At 42.6% G+C, this 23,808-nt stretch overlaps 1 protein-coding gene across 4 annotated transcripts in view; it reads right to left on the reverse strand.

Annotated features, from left to right (window-relative positions):
- Nucleotides 1–20,698, reverse strand: part of LOC139765212 (VWFA and cache domain-containing protein 1-like) — a 155,300-nt gene extending 134,602 nt beyond the window's left edge. For all 4 annotated transcript variants that reach the window (XM_071692515.1, XM_071692513.1, XM_071692514.1 and 1 more), the window contains exons 1-3: nt 20,541–20,698; nt 10,448–10,546; nt 4,146–4,285 (exon numbers count right to left, since the gene is read on the reverse strand). In XM_071692515.1, the coding sequence (XP_071548616.1) occupies nt 4,146–4,285; nt 10,448–10,520 (213 nt within the window). In that variant the 5' untranslated portion in view covers nt 10,521–10,546; nt 20,541–20,698. The remainder of the gene's footprint in view (nt 1–4,145; nt 4,286–10,447; nt 10,547–20,540) is intronic.
- Nucleotides 20,699–23,808: the final 3,110 nt, after the last annotated feature.

A 23,808-nucleotide genomic window follows, 5' to 3' on the forward strand; every position in this document is an offset into this window, starting at 1 on the left:
AGTGGGAGAAGTATAAAAGAAAGAGACAGGAGGTCAAGAGAAAGGTGCAAGAGGTGAAAGAAAGGGCAAATGAGAGTTGGGGTGAGAGACTATCAGTAAATTTTAGGGAGAATAAAAAGATGTTCTGGAAGGAGGTAAATAGGGTGCGTAAGACAAGGGAGCAAATGGGAACTTCAGTGAAGAGCGTAAATGGGGAGGTGATAACAAGTAGTGGTGATGTGAGAAGGAGATGGAATGAGTATTTTGAAGGTTTGTTGAATGTGTCTGATGACAGAGTGGCAGATATAGGGTGTTTGGGTCGAGGTGGTGTGCAAAGTGAGAGGGTTAGGGAAAATGATTTGGTAAACAGAGAAGAGGTAGTAAAAGCTTTGCGGAAGATGAAAGCCGGCAAGGCAGCAGGTTTGGATGGTATTGCAGTGGAATTTATTAAAAAAGGGGGTGACTGTATTGTTGACTGGTTGGTAAGGTTATTTAATGTATGTATGACTCATGGTGAGGTGCCTGAGGATTGGCGGAATGCGTGCATAGTGCCATTGTACAAAGGCAAAGGGGATAAGAGTGAGTGCTCAAATTACAGAGGTATAAGTTTGTTGAGTATTCCTGGTAAATTATATGGGAGGGTATTGATTGAGAGGGTGAAGGCATGTACAGAGCATCAGATTGGGGAAGAGCAGTGTGGTTTCAGAAGTGGTAGAGGATGTGTGGATCAGGTGTTTGCTTTGAAGAATGTATGTGAGAAATACTTAGAAAAGCAAATGGATTTGTATGTAGCATTTATGGATCTGGAGAAGGCATATGATAGAGTTGATAGAGATGCTCTGTGGATGGTATTAAGAATATATGGTGTGGGAGGCAAGTTGTTAGAAGCAGTGAAAAGTTTTTATCGAGGATGTAAGGCATGTGTACGTGTAGGAAGAGAGGAAAGTGATTGGTTCTCAGTGAATGTAGGTTTGCGGCAGGGGTGTGTGATGTCTCCATGGTTGTTTAATTTGTTTATGGATGGGGTTGTTAGGGAGGTAAATGCAAGAGTCTTGGAAAGAGGGGCAAGTATGAAGTCTGTTAGGGATGAGAGAGCTTGGGAAGTGAGTCAGTTGTTGTTCGCTGATGATACAGCGCTGGTGGCGGATTCATGTGAGAAACTGCAGAAGCTGGTGACGGAGTTTGGTAAAGTGTGTGGAAGAAGAAAGTTAAGAGTAAATGTGAATAAGAGCAAGGTTATTAGGTACAGTAGGGTTGAGGGTCAAGTCAATTGGGAGGTGAGTTTGAATGGAGAAAAACTGGAGGAAGTGAAGTGTTTTAGATATCTGGGAGTGGATCTGTCAGCGGATGGAACCATGGAAGCGGAAGTGGATCATAGGGTGGGGGAGGGGGCGAAAATTTTGGGAGCCTTGAAAAATGTGTGGAAGTCGAGAACATTATCCCGGAAAGCAAAAATGGGTATGTTTGAAGGAATAGTGGTTCCAACAATGTTGTATGGTTGCGAAGCGTGGGCTATGGATAGAGTTGTTCGCAGGAGGATGGATGTGCTGGAAATGAGATGTTTGAGGACAATGTGTGGTGTGAGGTGGTTTGATCGAGTAAGTAACGTAAGGGTAAGAGAGATGTGTGGAAATAAAAAGAGCGTGGTTGAGAGAGCAGAAGAGGGTGTTTTGAAATGGTTTGGGCACGTGGAGAGAATGAGTGAGGAAAGATTGACCAAGAAGATATATGTGTCGGAGGTGGAGGGAACGAGGAGAAGAGGGAGACCAAATTGGAGGTGGAAAGATGGAGTGAAAAAGATTTTGTGTGATCGGGGCCTGAACATGCAGGAGGGTGAAAGGAGGGCAAGGAATAGAGTGAATTGGAGCGATGTGGTATACAGGGGTTGACGTGCTGTCAGTGGATTGAATCAAGGCATGTGAAGCGTCCGGTGTAAACCATGGAAAGCTGTGTAGGTATGTGTATTTGCGTGTGTGGACGTGTGTATGTACATGTGTATGGGGGGGTTGGGCCATTTCTTTCGTCTGTTTCCTTGCGCTACCTCGCAAACGCGGGAGACAGCGACGAGGTATAAAAAAAAAAAAAAATATATATATATATATATATATATATATATATATATATATATATATAAATATATATATATATATATATATATGCTGATGAACCACAGATTACGAAAGAAGTGCGAAGTAAGAGGGACAGTAAAATACCGCAGCTAAATAACATAAGAAATCATCCTGGAAAGTATTAACTCATGAAGATGGAAGAAAAGCTTTGAACAGACTGGATTGTCAGTTAAATATGAGCAGGAAACAATTTACAAGTCTTGTAACGAGAGGGACCTTGCAGTTGACATCATGCCCAACCTCATGTGAGAATGGTCGTGAGGAAGGTAAACTATATATATGTACCCTCAAGTAAATGAACAGTTCGGTGTTTAGGAAGATAGGGAAACAATAAACATTCGCCCAAAGGTAGAATATGCAGCGGCAGGCTGGTTCCTTCATTTTTGCGGGGAAAGGGTTCAATGAAATGCAGCAAGAACAGTACTAGACCTGAGTGGAATGAGTTACGTGGAAAGCTATCCTGAAAGATACTCTGAAAGAAGGATAAAAGGACACATGATCACTGTTTGAGGACCACAAAGACGTTAACAAAGAACAGTTCTTTGACACAGAGACAAAATACCGAACAAGTTGGCTGAACTGGAAGTTAGGGAAGAGAAGTGCAAGGAGGGACGTGGACAGGTTCATTTCATCGGCAGCAGAGTTGAGGACACATGGAACAATCAGAGAAAGAGGAAGTGAATCCCAGCATCAGTGGAAAGTTCAAAAGCCCGTACGATAAGAATGCACGGACGTGAGGCGAGGCTACGCCAGGATGTGTGAGGCGAGGCGGCGCAAGAATGTGTGACGCGAGGCTACGCCAGGATGTGTGAGGCGAGGCGACGCCAGGATGTGTGAGGCGAGGCGGCGCAAGGATGTGTGAGGCGAGGCTACGCCAGGATGTGTGGGGCGAGGCGGCGCAAGGATGTGTGAGGCGTGGCTACGCCAGGATGTGTGGGGCGAGGCGGCGCAAGGATGTGTGAGGCGTGGCTACGTCAGGATGTGTAAGGCGAGGCGGCGCAAGGATGTGTGAGGCGTGGCTACGTCAGGATGTGTGAGGCGAGGCTACGCCAGGATGTGTGAGGCGAGGCTACGCCAGGATGCGTGAGGCGAGGCTACGCCAGGATGTGTGAGGCGAGGCGGCGCAAGGATGTGTGAGGCGAGGCTACGCCAGGATGTGTGGGGCGAGGCGGCGTAAGGATGTGTGAGGCGAGGCTACGCCAGGATGTGTGAGGCGAGGCGGCGCAAGGATGTGTGAGGCGAGGCTACGCCAGGATGTGTGGGGCGAGGCGGCGCAAGGATGTGTGAGGCGTGGCTACGTCAGGATGTGTGAGGCGAGGCTACGCCAGGATGTGTGAGGCGAGGCTACGCCAGGATGTGTGAGGCGAGGCGGCGCAAGGATGTGTGAGGCGAGGCTACGCCAGGATGTGTGGGGCGAGGCGGCGCAAGGATGTGTGAGGCGAGGCTACGCCAGGATGTGTGGGGCGAGGCGGCGCAAGGAAGTGTGAGGCGTGGCTACGTCAGGATGTGTAAGGCGAGGCGGCGCAAGGATGTGTGAGGCGTGGCTACGTCAGGATGTGTGAGGCGAGGCTACGCCAGGATGTGTGAGGCGAGGCGGCGCAAGGATGTGTGAGGCGAGGCTACGCCAGGATGTGTGGGGCGAGGCGGCGCAAGGATGTGTGAGGCGAGGCTACGCCAGGATGTGTGAGGCGAGGCGGCGCAAGGATGTGTGAGGCGAGGCTACGCCAGGATGTGTGAGGCGAGGCGGCGCAATGATGTGTGAGGTGTGGCTACGTCAGGATGTGTGAGGCGAGGCTACGTCAGGATGTGTGAGGCGAGGCGGCGCAAGGATGTGTGAGGTGTGGCTACGTCAGGATGTGTGAGGCGAAGCGGCGCAAGGATGTGTGAGGCGAGGCTACGCATGGATGTGAAGCGAAGCTGCGCAAGGATGGGTGTGAGGCGAGGCTACGCAAGGATGTGTGTGAGGCAGGATACGCAGATGTGGAGTTCCCTCTGTGGACACACAGGTAAGTGATACTATCCAACGCTGGGCCTCACCTGCAGCTTTTTAGCCCCAAGACCTGTGTTCACGAACTCTCTAAGGAACTTCCCGATGTTCCACCAGGAAAGGACGTCCTCGTCGTCAGCTCTGGCGTGGCAGCACCCCTCAGCCAGCAGCACCATCACCACCACTGCCCCTGTCGACGACATAAGTCAGTAATCACGCTCCTCAATAGTCCAGAGACTTCAGCCACATCATTCAGGTAACACGGGCTTCATCAAGCGGCTCTTCTACCATACAGTATTTACCCTAATTGTACTTCGCCCTCAACACATGACGTGAGGGACTGCACAAACATTACTTAGAAAAAATTGATTAATTACTTACAATAACAATTTTTGAATAACGGATAGAAATTTACCCTTCTGTTTGTAATCACCTATTTATGCTCCAAGGGGAGGGAGTTCTACAGTTATCGGGCCTAATCTCTCGAACTTTCTCTACGATCAAACAACATTGTAAACTCCTCTGTGCTGTCCGCATTCACAGTTTCATCATTCAGCCTTGGATGTGGGTGAGTAAACATTCAGCAAGCTGTTCACATGGTGCATGGCAAAAACTAGAATACGCTTCTCAAGTTGGTTTATTGCACTTGAGTGTGTAAATACCTAATAGGAATTACATTTTTATACTGTACGAGGAGGGAGTCTTACACTCGTGAGGTCACATCTCTCGAACATTGCAGTTACATTTCCCTCATTCAGTATATTCCATTCAACTACCACACCTACATTACAAAAGGACATCTATACACTTTTTCTAACACGCTTCTTGCTCAACATCATGTTATCATCCTTTGGTTGCTCTATCTTTACATTCTTCGAAGAACTGTTCGTTTACATCATCAATCCGATTTGGAAATTTTTAAAGACTTTGATCAAATCACCCCTCACTTCTTTCTTTCCTGGAGGGACTATCTGAAGCTTGTAGCTTTACCGTGTAACTCAAATCCCTTAATTCAGGTACCATCTTTGTTGCTCTCCTCTGCACCTTCTCTGTTAGCTCTAGGCTTCTTTAAGTGTGGTGACTCAACCTGACATGCATACTTGGGCTTCATGTAATATGTGACCAGCTTGCTGAGTCTTTCCAACATTCATATACTTGAAAGCTTTCGTGATATTTGCCAGTCGACACTTTGTCTCTCCAGTATGGGCTCTGGCGCCAGGATAGGAACTAATGTCAACGCCCAAGTGTCTCTCAAGCACAGATACCCCGCATCTTATGTTCGGGTGGGTGACAATTCATAGCGAGACCTTCCACTATGTCCCATCCTTATTATACCACTCGGGTTAATATCACCGAAACTTTGGAGTCTGTCTAGGTTTCCTTGTAAGCTGATGCAGTCTCCTCTCTTTTCACTTCCCCCTCATTACGTCGGTATCATCCGCAAATATAAACACGTTCAGGGAAGTCATTCAAACACATCAACGAGAAACAATAGCCCAGGACCGAACCCCCGCAACACGTCATGAGTGACTCCCACCCATTTCATGAACGTTTCCTTGACATGCGTCTTCTCCTCCCCTTCCGCAAAGGTAATCTGAGGTAATCTAATCTAAGGTAATCTATCCGTCTATGATCCCCCCCCCCCCTCCTTTTTTCCCTACCTGGGGATCAAACTTCGTTGCCAGCTCCCTCTGCGGCGCCTGTGTGCACCATGAACACTCGCGCGTCCATGACTCGACCACCATGAGAATCCAACTTCTCTCAATCCTGTTTCTTTATAAATGAAATCCCGGATTATGAATAGTTTACCATCTGTGAAAACGGTATGTGCGACTGCTTCATGTGCCATTATGAATGTTTACGCTAGGATGTGTGTGTGTGTGTGTGTGTGTGTGTGTGTGTGTGTGTGTGATTACTACATGTGTGTTTCAGGGAAAGAGTTTTACTCGCATGTTGGCCCGTCTCTTAACTGTGTATGTGGACCATGTCTTTAATCCTATGTACACACACACACACACACACACACACACACACACACACACACACACACACACACACACACACACACACATCCTTGCATAAACAAGGCACCAATTAATCGACCAGTGGGAGGATGAACACCAACATTGAGTGCAGGCTGACTACCGGGCCCAGATTTCGAACCCCCATGAGGGTACGATCCCGGGTGGGACCATGCTACTCATGGCCAGTGAGTGTGTGTGTGTGTGTGTGTGTGTGTGTGTGTGTGTGTGTGTGTGTGTGTTGTGATGCCAGATGTCGCAATAAGCCAAGGTATTCAGCACGACACTACAAAGTATTTGTTAAGGATATAAACCTTCTGTCTTTCATGCGTCTTTTCGATGTCAGTATGAGGAACTTTCCTGTTGGCTCTCTCGGTCAGGTGACATCCATGTGTCATTCCTGCTCTGACGTCATGTCACATTAACGCGAAGACGTCAGTGGTCACGTCTCGACCAGACTTCCAAACTCGAACGTGTTTTGACAATCTACCGATCTCATATGTTTCGGCATTTTGAACTCTCCCTACGTCGCGTACGCTTGTCAAAGCCCTCCTACCACATAGATATAGTGTCTCTCACCTCCTACCACATAGATATAGTATCTCTCACCTCCTACCACATAGATATAGTATCTGTCACCTCCTAAAACAGAGATACAGTATCTCTCACCTCCAACCACATAGATATAGTATCTCTCACCTCCTACCACATAGATATAGTATCTCTCACCTCCTACCACATAGATATAGTATCTCTCACCTCCTACCACATAGATATAGTATCTCTCACCTCCTACCATACAGATATAGTGTCTCTCACCTCCTACCACATAGATATAGTATCTCTCACCTCCTACCACATAGACATAGTATCTCTCACCTCCTACAATATAGATATAGTATCTCTCACCTCCTACCACATAGACATAGTATCTCTCACCTACTACCACATAGATATAGTATCTCTCACCTCCTACCACACAGACATAGTATCTCTCACCTCCTACCACAGAGACATAGTATCTCTCACCTCCTACAACACAGATATAGTATCTCACCTTCTACCACATAGATATAGTATCTCTCACCTACGACATAGATATAGTATCTCTCACCTCCTAACAACCAGATATAGTATCTCTCACCTCCTACCACTAGATATAGTATCTCTCACCTACTACACTATAGATATAGTATCTCACCTCCTACCACATAGATATAGTATCTCTCACCTCCTACCACATAGATATAGTATCTCTCACTTCCTACCACATAGATATAGTGTCTCTCACCTCTACCACATAGATATAGTATCTCTCACCTCCTACCACATAGATATAGTATTTCTCACTTCCTACCACATAGATATAGTATCTCTCACTCTACCACATAGATATAGTATCTCTCACCTACCTCACATAGATATAGTATCTCTCACCTCTACCACATAGATATAGTATCTCTCACCTCCTACACATAGATATAGTATCTCTCACCTCTACCACATAATAGTATCTCTCACCTACCTACACATAATATAGTATCTCTCACCTTCCTACAAATATATATCTCTCACTCCTACAGATAGATATGGTATCTCTCACCTCCTACCACATAGATATAGTATCTCTCACCTCCTACCACATAGATATAGTATCTCTCACCTCCTACCACATAGATATAGTATCTCTCGCCTCCTACCACATATATATATAGTATCTCTCACCTCCTACCACATATATATAGCATCTCACATCCTAGCACATAGATATGGTATCTCTCACCTCCTACCACATAGATATAGTATCTCTCACCTCCTACCACATAGATATAGTATCTCTCACCTCCTACCTCATATATATATAGTATCTCTCACCTACCAAATAGATATAGTATCTCTCAACTCCTACTACATAGATATAGTATCTCTCACCTCCTACCTCATAGATATAGTATCTCTCACCTCCTACCACATAGATATAGTGTCTCACCTTCTACCACATAGATATAGTATCTCTCACCTCCTACCACATAGATATAGTATCTCTCACCTCCTACCACATAGATATAGTGTCTCTCACCTTCTACCACATAGATATAGTATCTCTCACCTTCTACCACATATATATAGCATCTCACATCCTACCACATAGATATGGTATCTCTCACCTCCTACCACATAGATATAGTATCTCTCACCTCCTACCACATAGATAAAGTATTTCTCACTTCCTACCACATAGATATAGTATCTCTCACCTCCTACCACATAGATATAGTATCTCTCACCTACCACATAGATATAGTATCTCACTCCTACCACATAGATATAGTATCTCTCACCTCCTACCACATAGATATAGTATCTCTCACCTCCTACCACATAGATATAGTATCTCTCACTTCCTACCACATAGATATAGTATCTCTCACCTTCTACCACATAGATATAGTATCTCTCACCTACCACAGAGATATAGTATCTCTCACCTTCTACCACATAGATATAGTATCTCTCACCACCTACCACATAGATATAGTATCTCTCACCTCCTACCACATAGATATATTATCTCTCACCTCCTACCACATAGATATAGTATCTCTCACCTCCTACAACATAGATATATATCTCTCACCTCCTCCACATAGATATAGTATCTCTCACCTCTTACCACACAGATATAGTATCTCTCACCTCCTACCACATAGATATAGTATCTCTCACCTCCTACCTCATAGATATAGTATCTCTCACCTCCTACCACATAGATATAGTATCTCTCACCTCCTACCTCATAGATATAGTATCTCTCACCTCCTACCACATAGATATAGTATCTCTCACCTCCCACCACATAGATATAGTATCTCTCACCTCCTACCTCATAGATATAGTATCTCTCACCTCTTACCACACAGATATAGTATCTCTCACCTCCTCCCACATAGATATAGTATCTCTCACCTCCTACCACATAGATATAGTATCTCTCACCTCCTACAACATAGATAACTATCTCTCACCTCCTACCACATAGATATAGTGTCTCTCACCTTCTACCACATAGATATAGTATCTCTCACCTCCTACCACATAGATATAGTATCTCTCACCTTCTACCACACAGATATAGTATCTCTCACCTCCTACCACATTGATATAGTATCTCTCACCTCCTACCACACTGATATAGTATCTCTCACCTACTACCACATAGATAGAGTATCTCTCTCCTCCTACCTCATAGATATAGTATATCTCACCTCCTACCTCATAGATATAGTATCTATCACCTCCTACCACATAGATATAGTATCTCTCACCTCCCAACACATAGATATAGTATCTCTCACCTCCTACCACATAGATATAGTATCTCTCTCCTCCTACCTCATAGATATAGTATCTCTCACCTCCTACCTCATAGATATAGTATCTCTCACCTCTTACCACACAGATATAGTATCTCTCACCTCCTACCACATAGATATAGTATCTCTCACCTCCTACCTCATAGATATAGTATCTCTCACCTCCTACCACATAGATATAGTATCTTTCACCTCCTACCTCATAGATATAGTATCTCTCACCTCCTACCACATAGATATAGTATCTCTCACCTCCCACCACATAGATATAGTATCTCTCACCTCCTACCTCATAGATATAGTATCTCTCACCTCTTACCACATAGCTATAGTATCTCTCACCTCCTACCACATATAGTATCTCTCACCTCCTTCCACATAGATATAGTATCTCTCACCTCCTACCACATAGATATAGTATCTCTCACCTCCTACCACACAGATATAGTATCTCTCACCTCCTACCACATAGATATAGTATCTCTCACCTCCTACCACATAGAATAGTATATCTTTAACCATGTCAAGTCGAAGCCCGCGCAACTGGAGAATGATGAAGGAGAAAGTCAGAAAGTGAAAGATTCTCAACGGACTTTCACCGTAAACATTGGCAGTGTAGAAATCCATATAGAGAAAACAATGTACTTAAACAGGGGCTTTTGGATAATGGCTAATTATCTAAATTACACGTAAATATATCCCTCCATCGGAGTAAATAATTGTATGAGTCACCAGCAGTTTAGTTATATTCTAGCGACCAAAATACCAGCGCCGACCGGAACATTCAAAACAAACAGCTTCGAACATGGGTTCTCTCCGCCTCTGGCAGACAAATTCTTTTAAACATCCAGATTATCACAAAGTTCAGCTCAACGGATCTAATGATCCCTTATGATTACATACGACACAGGTGATAAACATCTTAGGCAACTGTTGCGTAGATTGAAAACGACTTACACCACACGGAGAGCCGCCTGGAGCGTTGGTGGTGACTGCAGCTGGTGGCAGGCCTCAGAGCCGGACGGAACATGGTGGTGTCAGTGGCCCAGCAGGTTCCTGCAGGACACAAACAAAATTAAAGCAAAATATTGCAGGAAATATGATAGGAAGATGTGGACAGATTTAAGTGTCATCATTGTTTTGGACGGATAAAAGTATGCCTTGTAAATTATCATATATATATATTTTTTTTTTTTTTATACTTTGTCGCTGTCTCCCGCGTTTGCGAGGTAGCGCAAGGAAACAGACGAAAGAAATGGCCCCCCCCCCCATACACATGTATATACACACGTCCACACACGCAAATATACATACCTACACAGCTTTCCATGGTTTACCCCAGACGCTTCACATGCCTTGATTCACTCCACTGACAGCACGTCAACCCCGGTATACCACATCGCTCCAATTCACTCTATTCCTTGCCCTCCTTTCACCCTCCTGCATGTTCAGGCCCCGATCACACAAAATCTTTTTCACTCCATCTTTCCACCTCCAATTTGGTCTCCCTCTTCTTCTTGCTCCCTCCATCTTTCCTCACTCATTCTCTCCATGTGCCCAAACCACTTCAAAACACCCTCTTCTGCTCTCTCAACCACGCTCTTTTTATTTCCACACATCTCTCTTACCCTTACGTTACTCACTCGATCAAACCACCTCACACCACACATTGTCCTCAAACATCTCATTTCCAGCACATCCATCCTCCTGCGCACAACTCTATCCATAGCCCACGCCTCGCAACCATACAACATTGTTGGAACCACTATTCCTTCAAACATACCCATTTTTGCTTTCCGAGATAATGTTCTCGACTTCCACACATTCTTCAAGGCCCCTAGAATTTTCGCCCCCTCCCCCACCCTATGATCCACTTCCGCTTCCATGGTTCCATCCGCTGCCAGATCCACTCCCAGATATCTAAAACACTTCACTTCCTCCAGTTTTTCTCCATTCAAACTCACTTCCCAATTGAGTTGACCCTCAACCCTACTGTACCTAATAACCTTGCTCTTATTCACATTTACTCTTAACTTTCTTCTTCCACACACTTTACCAAACTCAGTCACCAGCTTCTGCAGTTTCTCACATGAATCAGCCACCAGCGCTGTATCATCAGCGAACAACAACTGACTCACTTCCCAAGCTCTCTCATCCCCAACAGACTTCATACTTGCCCCTCTTTCCAAAACTCTTGCATTTACCTCCCTAACAACCCCATCCATAAACAAATTAAACAACCATGGAGACATCACACACCCCTGCCGCAAACCTACATTCACTGAGAACCAATCACTTTCCTCTCTTCCTACACGTACACATGCCTTACATCCTCGATAAAAACTTTTCACTGCTTCTAACAACTTGCCTCCCACACCATATATTCTTAATACCTTCCACAGAGCATCTCTATCAACTCTATCATATGCCTTCTCCAGATCCATAAATGCTACATACAAATCCATTTGCTTTTCTAAGTATTTCTCACATACATTCTTCAAAGCAAACACCTGATCCACACACCCTCTACCACTTCTGAAACCACACTGCTCTTCCCCAATCTGATGCTCTGTACATGCCTTCACCCTCTCAATCAATACCCTCCCATATAATTTACCAGGAATACTCAACAAACTTATACCTCTGTAATTTGAGCACTCACTCTTATCCCCTTTGCCTTTGTACAATGGCACTATGCACGCATTCCGCCAATCCTCAGCCACCTCACCATGAGTCATACATACATTAAATAACCTTACCAACCAGTCAACAATACAGTCACCCCCTTTTTTAATAAATTCCACTGCAATACCATCCAAACCTGCTGCCTTGCCGGCTTTCATCTTCCGCAAAGCTTTCACTACCTCTTCTCTGTTTACCAAATCATTTTCCCTAACCCTCTCACTTTGCACACCACCTCGACCAAAACACCCTATATCTGCCACTCTATCATCAAACACACACACACACATATATATATATATATATATATATATATATATATATATATATATATATATATATATATATATATATATATATATATATATATATAAGGTGAGTAATGTGGCAGTTGAGGGAATAATTGGTATACATGGGATGTTCAGTGTTGTAAATGGAAATGGTGAAGAGATTGTAGATTTATGTGCTGAAAAAGGACTGGTGATTGGGAATACCTGGTTTAAAAAGCGAGATATACATAAGTATACGTATGTAAGTAGGAGAGATGGCCAGAGAGCGTTACTGGATTACGTGTTAATTGACAGGCGTGCGAAAGAGAGACTTTTGGATGTTAATGTGCTGAGAGGTGCAACTGGAGGGATGTCTGATCATTATCTTGTGGAGGCTAAGGTGAAGATTTGTATGGGTTTTCAGAAAAGAAGAGTGAATGTTGGGGTGAAGAGGGTGGTGAGAGTAAGCGAGCTTGGGAAGGAGACTTGTGTGAGGAAGTACCAGGAGAGACTGAGTACAGAATGGAAAAAGGTGAGAACAATGGAAGTAAGGGGAGTGGGGGAGGAATGGGATGTATTTAGGGAATCAGTGATGGATTGCGCAAAAGATGCTTGTGGCATGAGAAGAGTGGGAGGTGGGTTGATTAGAAAGGGTAGTGAGTGGTGGGATAAACAAGTAAGATTATTAGTGAAAGAGAAGAGAGAGGCATTTGGACGATTTTTGCAGGGAAAAAATGCAATTGAGTGGGAGATGTATAAAAGAAAGAGACAGGAGGTCAAGAGAAGGGTGCAAGAGGTGAAAAAGAGGGCAAATGAGAGTTGGGGTGAGAGAGTATCATTAAATTTTAGGGAGAATAAAAAGATGTTCTGGAAGGAGGTAAATAAAGTACGTAAGACAAGGGAGCAAATGGGAACTTCAGTGAAGGGCGCAAATGGGGAGGTGATAACAAGTAGTGGTGATATGAGAAAGAGATGGAGTGAGTATTTTGAAGGTTTGTTGAATGTGTTTGATGATAGAGTGGCAGATATAGGGTGTTTTGGTCGAGGTGGTGTGCAAAGTGAGAGGGTTAGGGAAAATGATTTAGTAAACAGAGAAGAGGTAGTAAAAGCTTTGCGGAAGATGAAAGCCGGCAAGGCAGCAGGTTTGGATGGTATTGCAGTGGAATTTATTTAAAAAGGGGGTGACTGTATTATTGACTGGTTGGTAAGGTTATTTAATGTATGTATGACTCATGGTGAGGTGCCTGAGGATTGGCGGAATGCGTGCATAGTGCCATTGTACAAAGGCAAAGGGGATAAGAGTGAGTGCTCAAATTACAGAGGTATAAGTTTGTTGAGTATTCCTGGTAAATTATATGGGAGGGTATTGATTGAGAGGGTGGAGGCATGTAGAGAACATCAGGTTGGGGAAGACCAGTGTGGTTTCAGAAGTGGTAGAGGATGTGTGGATCAGGTGTTTGCTTTGAAGAATGTATGTGAGAAATACTTAGAAAAGCAAATGGATTTGTATGTAGCATTTATTGATCTGGAGAAGGCATATGATAGAGTTGATAGAGATGCTCTGTGGAAGGTATTAAGAATATATGGTGTGGGAGGCAAGTTGTTAGAAGCAGTGAAAAGTTTTTATCGAGGATGTAAGGCATGTGTACATGTAGGAAGAGAGGAAAGTGATTGGTTCTCAGTGAATGTAGGTTTGCGGCAGGGGTGTGTGATGTCTCCATGGCTGTTTAATTTGTTTATGGATTGGGTTGTTAGGGAGGTGAATGCAAGAGATTTGGAAAGAGGGGCAAGTATGAAGTCTGTTGTGGATGAGAGAGCTTGGGAAGTGAGTCAGTTGTTGTTCGCTGATGATACAGCGCTGGTGGCTGATTCATGTGAGAAACTGCAGAAGCTGGTGACTGAGTTTGGTAAAGTGTGTGGAAGAAGAAAGTTAAGAGTAAATGTGAATAAGAGCAAGGTTATTAGGTACAGTAGGGTTGAGGGTCAACTCAATTGGGAGGTAAGTTTGAATGGAGAAAAACTGGAGGAAATAAAGTGTTTTAGATATCTGGGAGTGGATCTGGCAGCGGATGGAACCATGGAAGCGGAAGTGGATCATAGGGTGGGGGAGGGGGCGAAAATCCTGGGAGCCTTGAAGAATGTGTGGAAGTCAAGAACATTATCTCGGAAAGCAAAAATGGGTATGTTTGAAGGAATAGTGGTTCCAACAATTTTGTATGGTTGCGAGGCGTGGGCTATGGATAGAGTTGTGCGCAGGAGGGTGGATGTGCTGGAAATGAGATGTTTGAGGACAATGTGTGGTGTGAGGTGGTTTGATTGAGTAAGTAACGTAAGGGTAAGAGAGATGTGTGGAAATAAAAAGAGCGTGGTTGAGAGAGCAGAAGAGGGTGTTCTGAAATGGCTTGGGCACATGGAGAGAATGAGTGAGGAAAGATTGACCAAGAGGATATATGTGTCGGAGGTGGAGGGAACGAGGAGAAGTGGGAGACCAAATTGGAGGTGGAAAGATGGAGTGAAAAAGATTTTGTGTGATCGGGGCCTGAACATGCAGGAGGGTGAAAGGAGGGGAAGGAATAGAGTGAATTGGATCGATGTGGTATACCGGGGTTGACGTGCTGTCAGTGGATTGAATCAGGGCATGTGAAGCGTCTGGGGTAAACCATGGAAAGCTGTGTAGGTATGTATATTTGCGTGTGTGGACGTGTATGTATATACATGTGTATGGGGGTGGGTTGGGCTATTTCTTTCGTCTGTTTCCTCGCGCTACCTCGCAAACGCGGGAGACAGCGGAAAAAAAAAAAAAAAAAAATATATATATATATATATATATATATATATATATATATATATATATATATATATTCCTATGAGTCCACGGGGAAAATGAAACACGAAAAGTTCCCAAGTGCACTTTCGTGTAATAATCACATCATCAGGTGAGATATAAGAAAGAAATGTAAGTCAGTTGATATACAACGAAGAGACGTAGCTAGGACGCCATTTAGTAAACAAGTGATCAAGATATTTCTATGAGTCCCCGGGGAAAATGAAACACGAAAAGTTCCCAAGTGCACTTTCGTGTAATAATCACATCATCAGGGGAGACACAAGAGAGAAATATAACAGTCAGTTGATATATATCGAAAGGACGAAGCTAGGACGCCATTTGGTAAACATGTGATTGTCCAAAACATACAACGAGCGTTCATAAACTTATCATTTTACAAATCTTATCAACAATAAAGTTATCTAATTTGTATAGACCATCACTAATTTTAAGATTATAATTCTTTGTGTATTTAACAATAGATGATTCAATGATATTTCTCTTGGTAATAGAGTTAGAGTTAATAGCTGAGATGGCAATCGTTACTCCAGTCAATACAATGATCATAGTTTTTAACATGATTAAACAAGGCATTTGATTATTGTCCCGTTCTTGTACTATATTTATATGGCTTAAGTCTAACAGAAAGATCCTTACCAGTCTGGCCAACATAAAATTTATCACAGTTTCCACAAGGCACTTTATAGATGTATCCAAGAGAATTTTCTGGGGAATTCCTGATTAAGATATTCTTTATAGTATTATTGTTGCTAAAGGCAACATTTACATTAAAGGATTTAAGCAACATGGGAAGCAAAGTGAAATTATTATTAAAAGGGAGAACTAAAAGATTCTTGGTGTCAATGGGAGGTTTGGGCTCAACTCTATAAAATGATTTCTTTGCTAACTTAAGGAATTTATCAATGAAAGATCTAGGGTACTTTAACTTAGATCCAATAGAATATATCTTCTCAAACTCATCATCAATAAACTCTGGACTGCCAATACGTAATGCCCAAAGGAACATAGATTGAAATGATGATAATTTAACTCTATCGAGATGAGTAATAATGGATATATGAGCATACATTGGTGGGTTTTCTGTATATGCTAAACTTAACTTGTTTCCTTGTCTATGGATCATGCAATCTAAAAATGGTAACATACCATTATTTTCATTTTCTACAGTGAATTTGATGGAAGGTACTAAATTGTTAAGCAAGGGGAGAAATATTTGTAAATTTTCATTTGTTGGCCAAACACAAAGAACATCATCTACATACCTAAAACAGATTGCATTAGAAGGTAAGATATCCTTTAGTAATTTTGTTTCAAAAAATTCCATATAAAGATTACTTAGTAAAGGTGAAAGAGGGTTACCCATTGCCATACCAAATTTTTGAGCATAATAATCTCCATTAAATTGAAATACACAGTCTTTTATACACAATTTTATCAGTTCAAATGAAATTAGACTTTGAAACAGGTAAATGAATATCAACCAAGACATCAAATAAATATTCTAAAAGGTCATCAACTGGAACTTTAGTGAAAAGTGAGGCAACCAAGAGAAATATCATTGAATCTTCTATTATTGAATACACAAAGAATCATAATCTAATATTAGTGATGGTCTACACAAATTAGATAACTTTATTGTTGATAATATTTGTAAAATGATAAGTTTATGAACGCTCGTTGTATGTTTTGGACAATCACATGTTTACCAAATGGCGTCCTAGCTTCGTCTCTTCGATGTATATCAACTGACTGTTATATTTCTCTCTTGTCTCTCCCCTGATGATGTGATTATTGCACGAAAGTGCACTTGGGAACTTTTCGTGTTTCATTTTCCCCGTGGACTCATAGGAATATATATATATATATATATATATATATATATATATGAATACGAATAAAGTGTATATGAACGCGCACCTTCATAGAACATACAAAGCTCCATCAGCCAGGATCGAACCTGGGACCCCTTGTGCAAGAGGCAGGCATGCTAACCGGTAGGCTAAGGGACTGTATAATAGGAAACAACTATTCGAAATACTAAGTACTCGAATACCCTTCGTCTCACTATGGTGAGCAACGGGGTCTATCGGTTGTTTCCGAACAGAACACATAGCCAGCTGAGAGCGTTTTACCGAACCTGACTGTACAACGCGGAGTTATATGAATACGAATAAAGTGTATATGAACGCGCACCTTCATAGAACATACAAAGCTCCATCAGCCAGGATCGAACCTGGGACCCCTTGTGCAAGAGGCAGGCATGCTAACCGCTAGGCTAAGGGACTGTATAATAGGAAACAACTATTCGAAATACTAAGTACTCGAATACCCTTCGTCTCACTATGGTGAGCAACGGGGTCTATCGGTTGTTTCCGAACAGAACACATAGCCAGCTGAGAGCGTTTTACCGAACCTGACTGTACAACGCGGAGTTATATGAATACGAATAAAGTGTATATGAATGCGCACCTTCATAGAACATACAAAGCTCCATCAGCCAGGGTCGAACCTGGGACCCCTTGTGCAAGAGGCAGGCATGCCAACCGCTAGGCTAAGGGACTGTATAATAGGAAACAACTATTCGAAATACTAAGTACTCGAATACCCTTCGTCTCACTATGGTGAGCAACGGGGTCTATCGGTTGATTCCGAACAGAACACATAGCCAGCTGAGAGCGTTTTACCGAACCTGACTTTATTCGTATTCATATAACTCCGCGTTGTACAGTCAGGTTCGGTAAAACGCTCTCAGCTGGCTATAGTTGTTTCCTATTATACAGTCCCTTAGCCTAGCGGTTAGCACGCCTGCCTCTTGCACAAGGGGTCCCAGGTTCGATCCTGGCTGATGGAGCTTTGTATGATATATATATATATATATATATATATATATATATGGATTTCTATGTAGCATTAATGGATCTGGAGAAGGCATGATAAGGGGGGACGTTATTTCATGTGTGGCGGGATGGAGACGAGAATGGATGAAGTAGCAAGTACGAACATGTATATGTGTATATAGGTATATGTCTGTGTATGTATATGTGCGTGTGTGGGCGTTCATGTATGTACATGTGTATGTGGGTGGGTTAGGGCCATTCTTTCGTCTGTTTCCTTGCGCTACCTCGCAAACGCGGGAGACGGCGATTAAGTATAACGAAAAAATCATACATATATATATATATATATATATATATATATATAGGGTTAATGGGATGGCTTTGATTTGGGCCTGAGTGCCCGTGCCATCTCAGCTACAAAAAAAAAAAAAGCATATTCAAAGTTTTCCAGTGTGGTATATCACTGAATGTGCCCGTTTTGAGGTGTCATATTTGCATAATTCTAGAGTGAATTATCATGAAATCAACACCAGTGGTAGCCTAGCCAGTGTCATGTAAGAGTCAAACGTAATTTAGCATTTATCCCGATAAAGGACAAAGCTTTTTATTCAATCTCTCTTCGAGTTAACAGAATCGCTAACTTATCCCATGTTTTTATCGATTTTGTTTGTAGGCGACACATGCATTATATCTCTCAAACTGTGTGGTAATTTACTCTAAAACTCAAAGTCGTACTTGATATTTTTCCTACTGTTATTTGTTTATGTGTGAAAACTTGAGCGTGATCAACAAAGTTTGTGATCGCTTGCTTGACGACCATGTAGCATCACATGCACTTTGACGTTAAGCTTGTGGCATCACATTTACTATGACGTTAAGCTTGTGGCGTCACATTTACTATGACATTAAGCTTGCGTCGTACCACTTACTATGACAATGAGCTTGTGGCATCACATACTATACTAAGCTTGTGGCATCATGTGTACTACATCAAGCGTGTCGCATCACATATACTTCGACTATAAGCCTGTGGCATCACAGGCACTATAACACTAAGCTTGTGACGTCCCATTTCCTGTGACATTAAGCTTGTGCCGTCCCATTTACTATGACAATAAGCTTGTGACATCACATATACTACGACAATAAGCTTGTGGCCTCAACATATCCTATGACATAAAGGTTGTGGCATCACATATATCACGATATTGAGCTTGTGGCATCACATATACTATGGCATTAAGCTTGTGGCCTCAATATCCTATAACATTAAGCATGTATCATCACACATATCACAACAATGAGCTTTTGGCATCACATATACTATAACATTAAGCTTGTGGCATCACATATCCTATAACATTAAGCTTGCATCATCACACATATCACAACATTAAGCTTGTGGCCTCACATATCCTATAACATTAAGCTTGTGTCATCACATATATCACGACATGGAGCTTGTGGCATCACATATACTATGACATTAAGCTTGTGGCCTCACACATCCTACAACATTAAGCTTGTGTCATCACATATATTACGACATTGAGCTTGTGGCATCACATATTCTATGACATTAAGCTTGTGGCCTCACATATCCTATAACATTAAGCTTGTGTCATCACATATATTACGACATTGAGCTTGTGGCATCGCATATACTATAACATTAAGCTTGTGTCATCACATATATTACGACATTGAGCTTGTGGCATCACATATACTATGACATTAAGCTTGTGGCCTCACATATCCTATAACATTAAGCTTGTGTCATCACATATATCACGACATTGAGCTTGTGGCATCACATATACTATGACATTAAGCTTGTGGCCTCACATATCCTATAACATTAAGCTTGTGTCATCACATATATCACGACATTGAGCTTGTGGCCTCACATATCCTATAACATTAAGCTTGTGTCATCACATATATCACGACATTAAGCTTGTGGCCTCACATATCCTATAACATTAAGCTTGTGTCATCACATATATCACGACATTGAGCTTGTGGCATGAACAGATAAGTACTGCACGTAACACAGTGGCCATGGTGTCATAATTTCCCCCTAACGTGCCGAAATAAAAAAAAAAAGATTACAAAAAAAAAAAACACTATAACGAGTGGAGTCCATTACTGTGCAGTCAGTCTGGTGGGTGGAGGAGGTGGGTTCGCAACCGGCAGCGTCAAGGTGAGCCAGTGGTTCACCCTGGTGTTACTCCCACACGCTCCTACTAATTCTAACCCTCACATCGTTACGCCTCTATCGACATCAAAGCAAAGTATAGATGACACTCTTCTCGATGAATTTATATAAACTAACACACATGCTCACCGGAAAATGTATTACGGGATTTAAGAAATATTAAAGCAAAACCGTGTGGTCTTGATTCATACCCTACCTGGACAATGTTTTAACGCGTTTGCGTCGTCCTGAGCACTGGACAAGCAGAGGCAGATGACGTATTAAGTATTTACAACATTAAGACCAGAGCGAGGCAGAGAGAAACGCCACTCGTATGGCAGGAGGTGTATACCACTAGGAAGTCTGCGATACACTGCCGCCAGGAAGCTGGAGGCCAAAGCGTCTGGCTCGTATGAACTAGGAAAATACTTCCTCGTACACCTGCAGGAGAAAGATGACGACTGTCTGTCATATTCTTACGATGTCCTTGTTGCTAAAGTCATACTTGGTTGTAATTACGTTTTCATTATCTATTAAAGATGACGTGGAAAGAATGGTACATTCACACGACTTGAGATGTCATGTACGTATTGCATGTTAAGTGACATGTTTACTACCGGACGCTGATAATATTCTGGATGCGTTTCATGTTGCAACCGCCGTAACAGAGACGAATCTTCAGATTCGTAGAGAAAATATGAGACACACACACACACACACACACACACACACATATATATATATATATATATATATATATATATATATATATATATATATATATATATATATATATATATTTATATATTTTTTTTTTTTTTTTTTTTCATACTATTTGCCATTTCCCGCGTTAGCGAGGTAGCGTTAAGAACAGAGAACTGGGTCTTAGAGGGAATATCCTCACCTGACCCCCTTCTCTGTTGCTTCTTTTGGAAAATTAAAAAAAAAAAAAAAAATATATATATATATATATATATATATATATATATATATGGATGTTAATGTGCTAAGAGGTGGGTACAACTGGAGGGATGTCTGATTATTATCTTGTGGAGGCGAAGGTGTTTTCAGAAAAGAAGAGAGAATGTTGGGGTGAAGAGAGTGGTGAAAGTAAGGGAACTTGGGAAGGAGACTTGTGTGAGGAAGTACCAGGAGAGACTGAGTGCAGAGTGGAAAATGGTGAGAGGAAAGGACGTAAGGGGAGTGGGGGAGGAATGGGATGTATTTAGAGAAGCAGTGATGGCTTGAGCAAAAGATGCTTGTGGCATGAGAAGCGTGGGAGGTGGGCAGATTAGAAAGGGTAGTGAGTGGTGGGATGAAGAAGTAAGATTATCAGTGAAAAAGAAGAGAGAGGCATTTGGACGAGTTTTGCAGGGAAATAGTGCAAATGACTGAGAGATGTATAAAAGAAAGAGGCAGGGGGTCAAGAGAAAGGTGCAAGAGGTGAAAAAGAGGTCAAATGAGAGTTGGGGCGAGAGAGTATCATTAAATTTAAGGGAGAATACAAAGATGTTTTGGAAAGAGGTAAATAAAGTGCATAAGACATGAGAACAAATGGCAGATACAGGGTGTTTTGGTCGAGGTGGTGTGCGAAGTGAGAGGGGTGGGGAAGAATGATTTGGTAAACAGAGAAAAGGTAGTGAAAGCTTTGTGGAAGATGAGAGCTGGGAAGGCGGCGGGTTAAGATGGTATTGCAGTGGAATTTATTAAAAAAGGGGGTGACTGTGTTGTTGACTGGTGTTGAGGATATTCAGTATATGTATGGCTCATGGTGAGGTGCCTGAGGATTGGCGGAATGCATGCATAGTGCCATTGTAAAAAGGCAAAGGGGATAGAGGTGAGTGTTCATATTACAGAGGTATAAGTTTGTTGAGCATTCCTGGGAAATTATATGGGTGGGGGGGGGGGGGGGGGGGTATTGATTGAGAGGGTGAAGGCATGTACAGAGCATCGGATTGGGGAAGAGCAGTGTGGTTTCAGAAGTGGTACAGGATGTGTGGATCAGGTGTTTGCTTTGAAGAATGTATGTGAGAAATACTTAGAAAAACAAATGAATTTGTGTGTAGCATTTATGGATCTGGAGAAGGCATATGATAGAGTTGATAAAGATGCTCTGTGGAAGGTTTTAAGAATATATGGTGTGGGAGGAAAGTTGCTAGTAGCAGTGAAAAGTTTTTATCGAGGATGTAAGGCATGTGTACGTGTAGGAAGATAGGTAAGTGATTGGTTCCCAGTGAATGTAGGTTTGCGGCAGGGGTGTGTGATGTCTCCATGGTTGTTTAATTTGTTTATGGATGGGGTTGTTAGGGAGGTGAATGCCAAAGTTTTGGAAAGAGGGGCAAGTATGCAGTCTGTTGTGGATGAGAGAGCTTGGGAAGTGAGTCAGTTGTTGTTCACTGATGATACAGTGCTTGTGGCTGATTCGTGTGAGAAACTGCAGAAGCTGGTGACTGAGTTTGGTAAAGTGTGTGAAAGAAGAAAGCTGAGAGTAAATATGAATAAGAGCAGGTTATTAGGTATAGTAGGGTTGAGGGACAAGTCAATTGGGGGGTAAGTTTGAATGGAGAAAAACTGGCGGAAGTGAAGTGTTTTAGAGATCTGGGAGTGGATTTGGCAGCGGATGGAACCATGGCAGTCGAAGTGAGTCACAGGGTGGTGGAGGGGGCGAAAGTTCTGGGAGCGTTGAAAAATGTGTGGGAGGTGAGAACATTTTCTCGGAAAGCAAAAATGGGTATGTTTGAAGGAATAGTGATTCTAACAATGTTATATGGATGTGAGGCGTGGCCTGTAGCTAGGGTTATGCGGAGGAGAGTGGATGTGTCGGAAATATGATGTTTGAGGACAATATGTGGTGTGAGGTGGTTTGATCTAGTAAGTAATGAAAGGGAAAGAGAGACGTGTGGTAATGAAAAGAGTGAGGTTGAGATAGCAGAAGAGATTGTATTGAAATGGTCTGGTCACAGGAAGAGAATGAGTGAGGAAAGATTGACCAAGAGAATATATGTGTCAGAGGTGGAGGGAACGAGAAGAAGTGGGAGACCAAATTGGAGGTGGAAGGATGCCGTGAAAAAGATATTGAGCGATCGGGGCCTGAACATGCAGGAGGGTGAAAGGCGTGCAATTGGAGCGATGTGGTACACCAGGGTCGACGTGCTGTCAATGGATTGAACCAGGGCATGTGAAGCGTCTGGGGTAAACCATGGAAAGTTTTGTGGGGCCTGGATGTGGAAAGGGAGCTGTGGTTTCGGTGCATCATACACGACCGCTAGAGACTGAGTGTGAACGAATGTGGCCTTTGTTGTCTTTTCCTAGCGCTACCTCGCTCGCGTGCGGGGGGAGGGGGTTGTCATTTCATGTGTGGTGGGGTGGCGACGAGAATGAATAAAGGCAGCAAGTATGAATTATGTACATGTGTATATATGCATATGTCTGTGATTTATATATATGTATACGTTGAAATGTATAGGTATGTATATGTGCGTGTG

Source organism: Panulirus ornatus, chromosome 53 (genome assembly GCF_036320965.1).
Source record: "Panulirus ornatus isolate Po-2019 chromosome 53, ASM3632096v1, whole genome shotgun sequence".
Classification (NCBI taxonomy): Eukaryota; Metazoa; Arthropoda; class Malacostraca; order Decapoda; family Palinuridae; genus Panulirus; species Panulirus ornatus.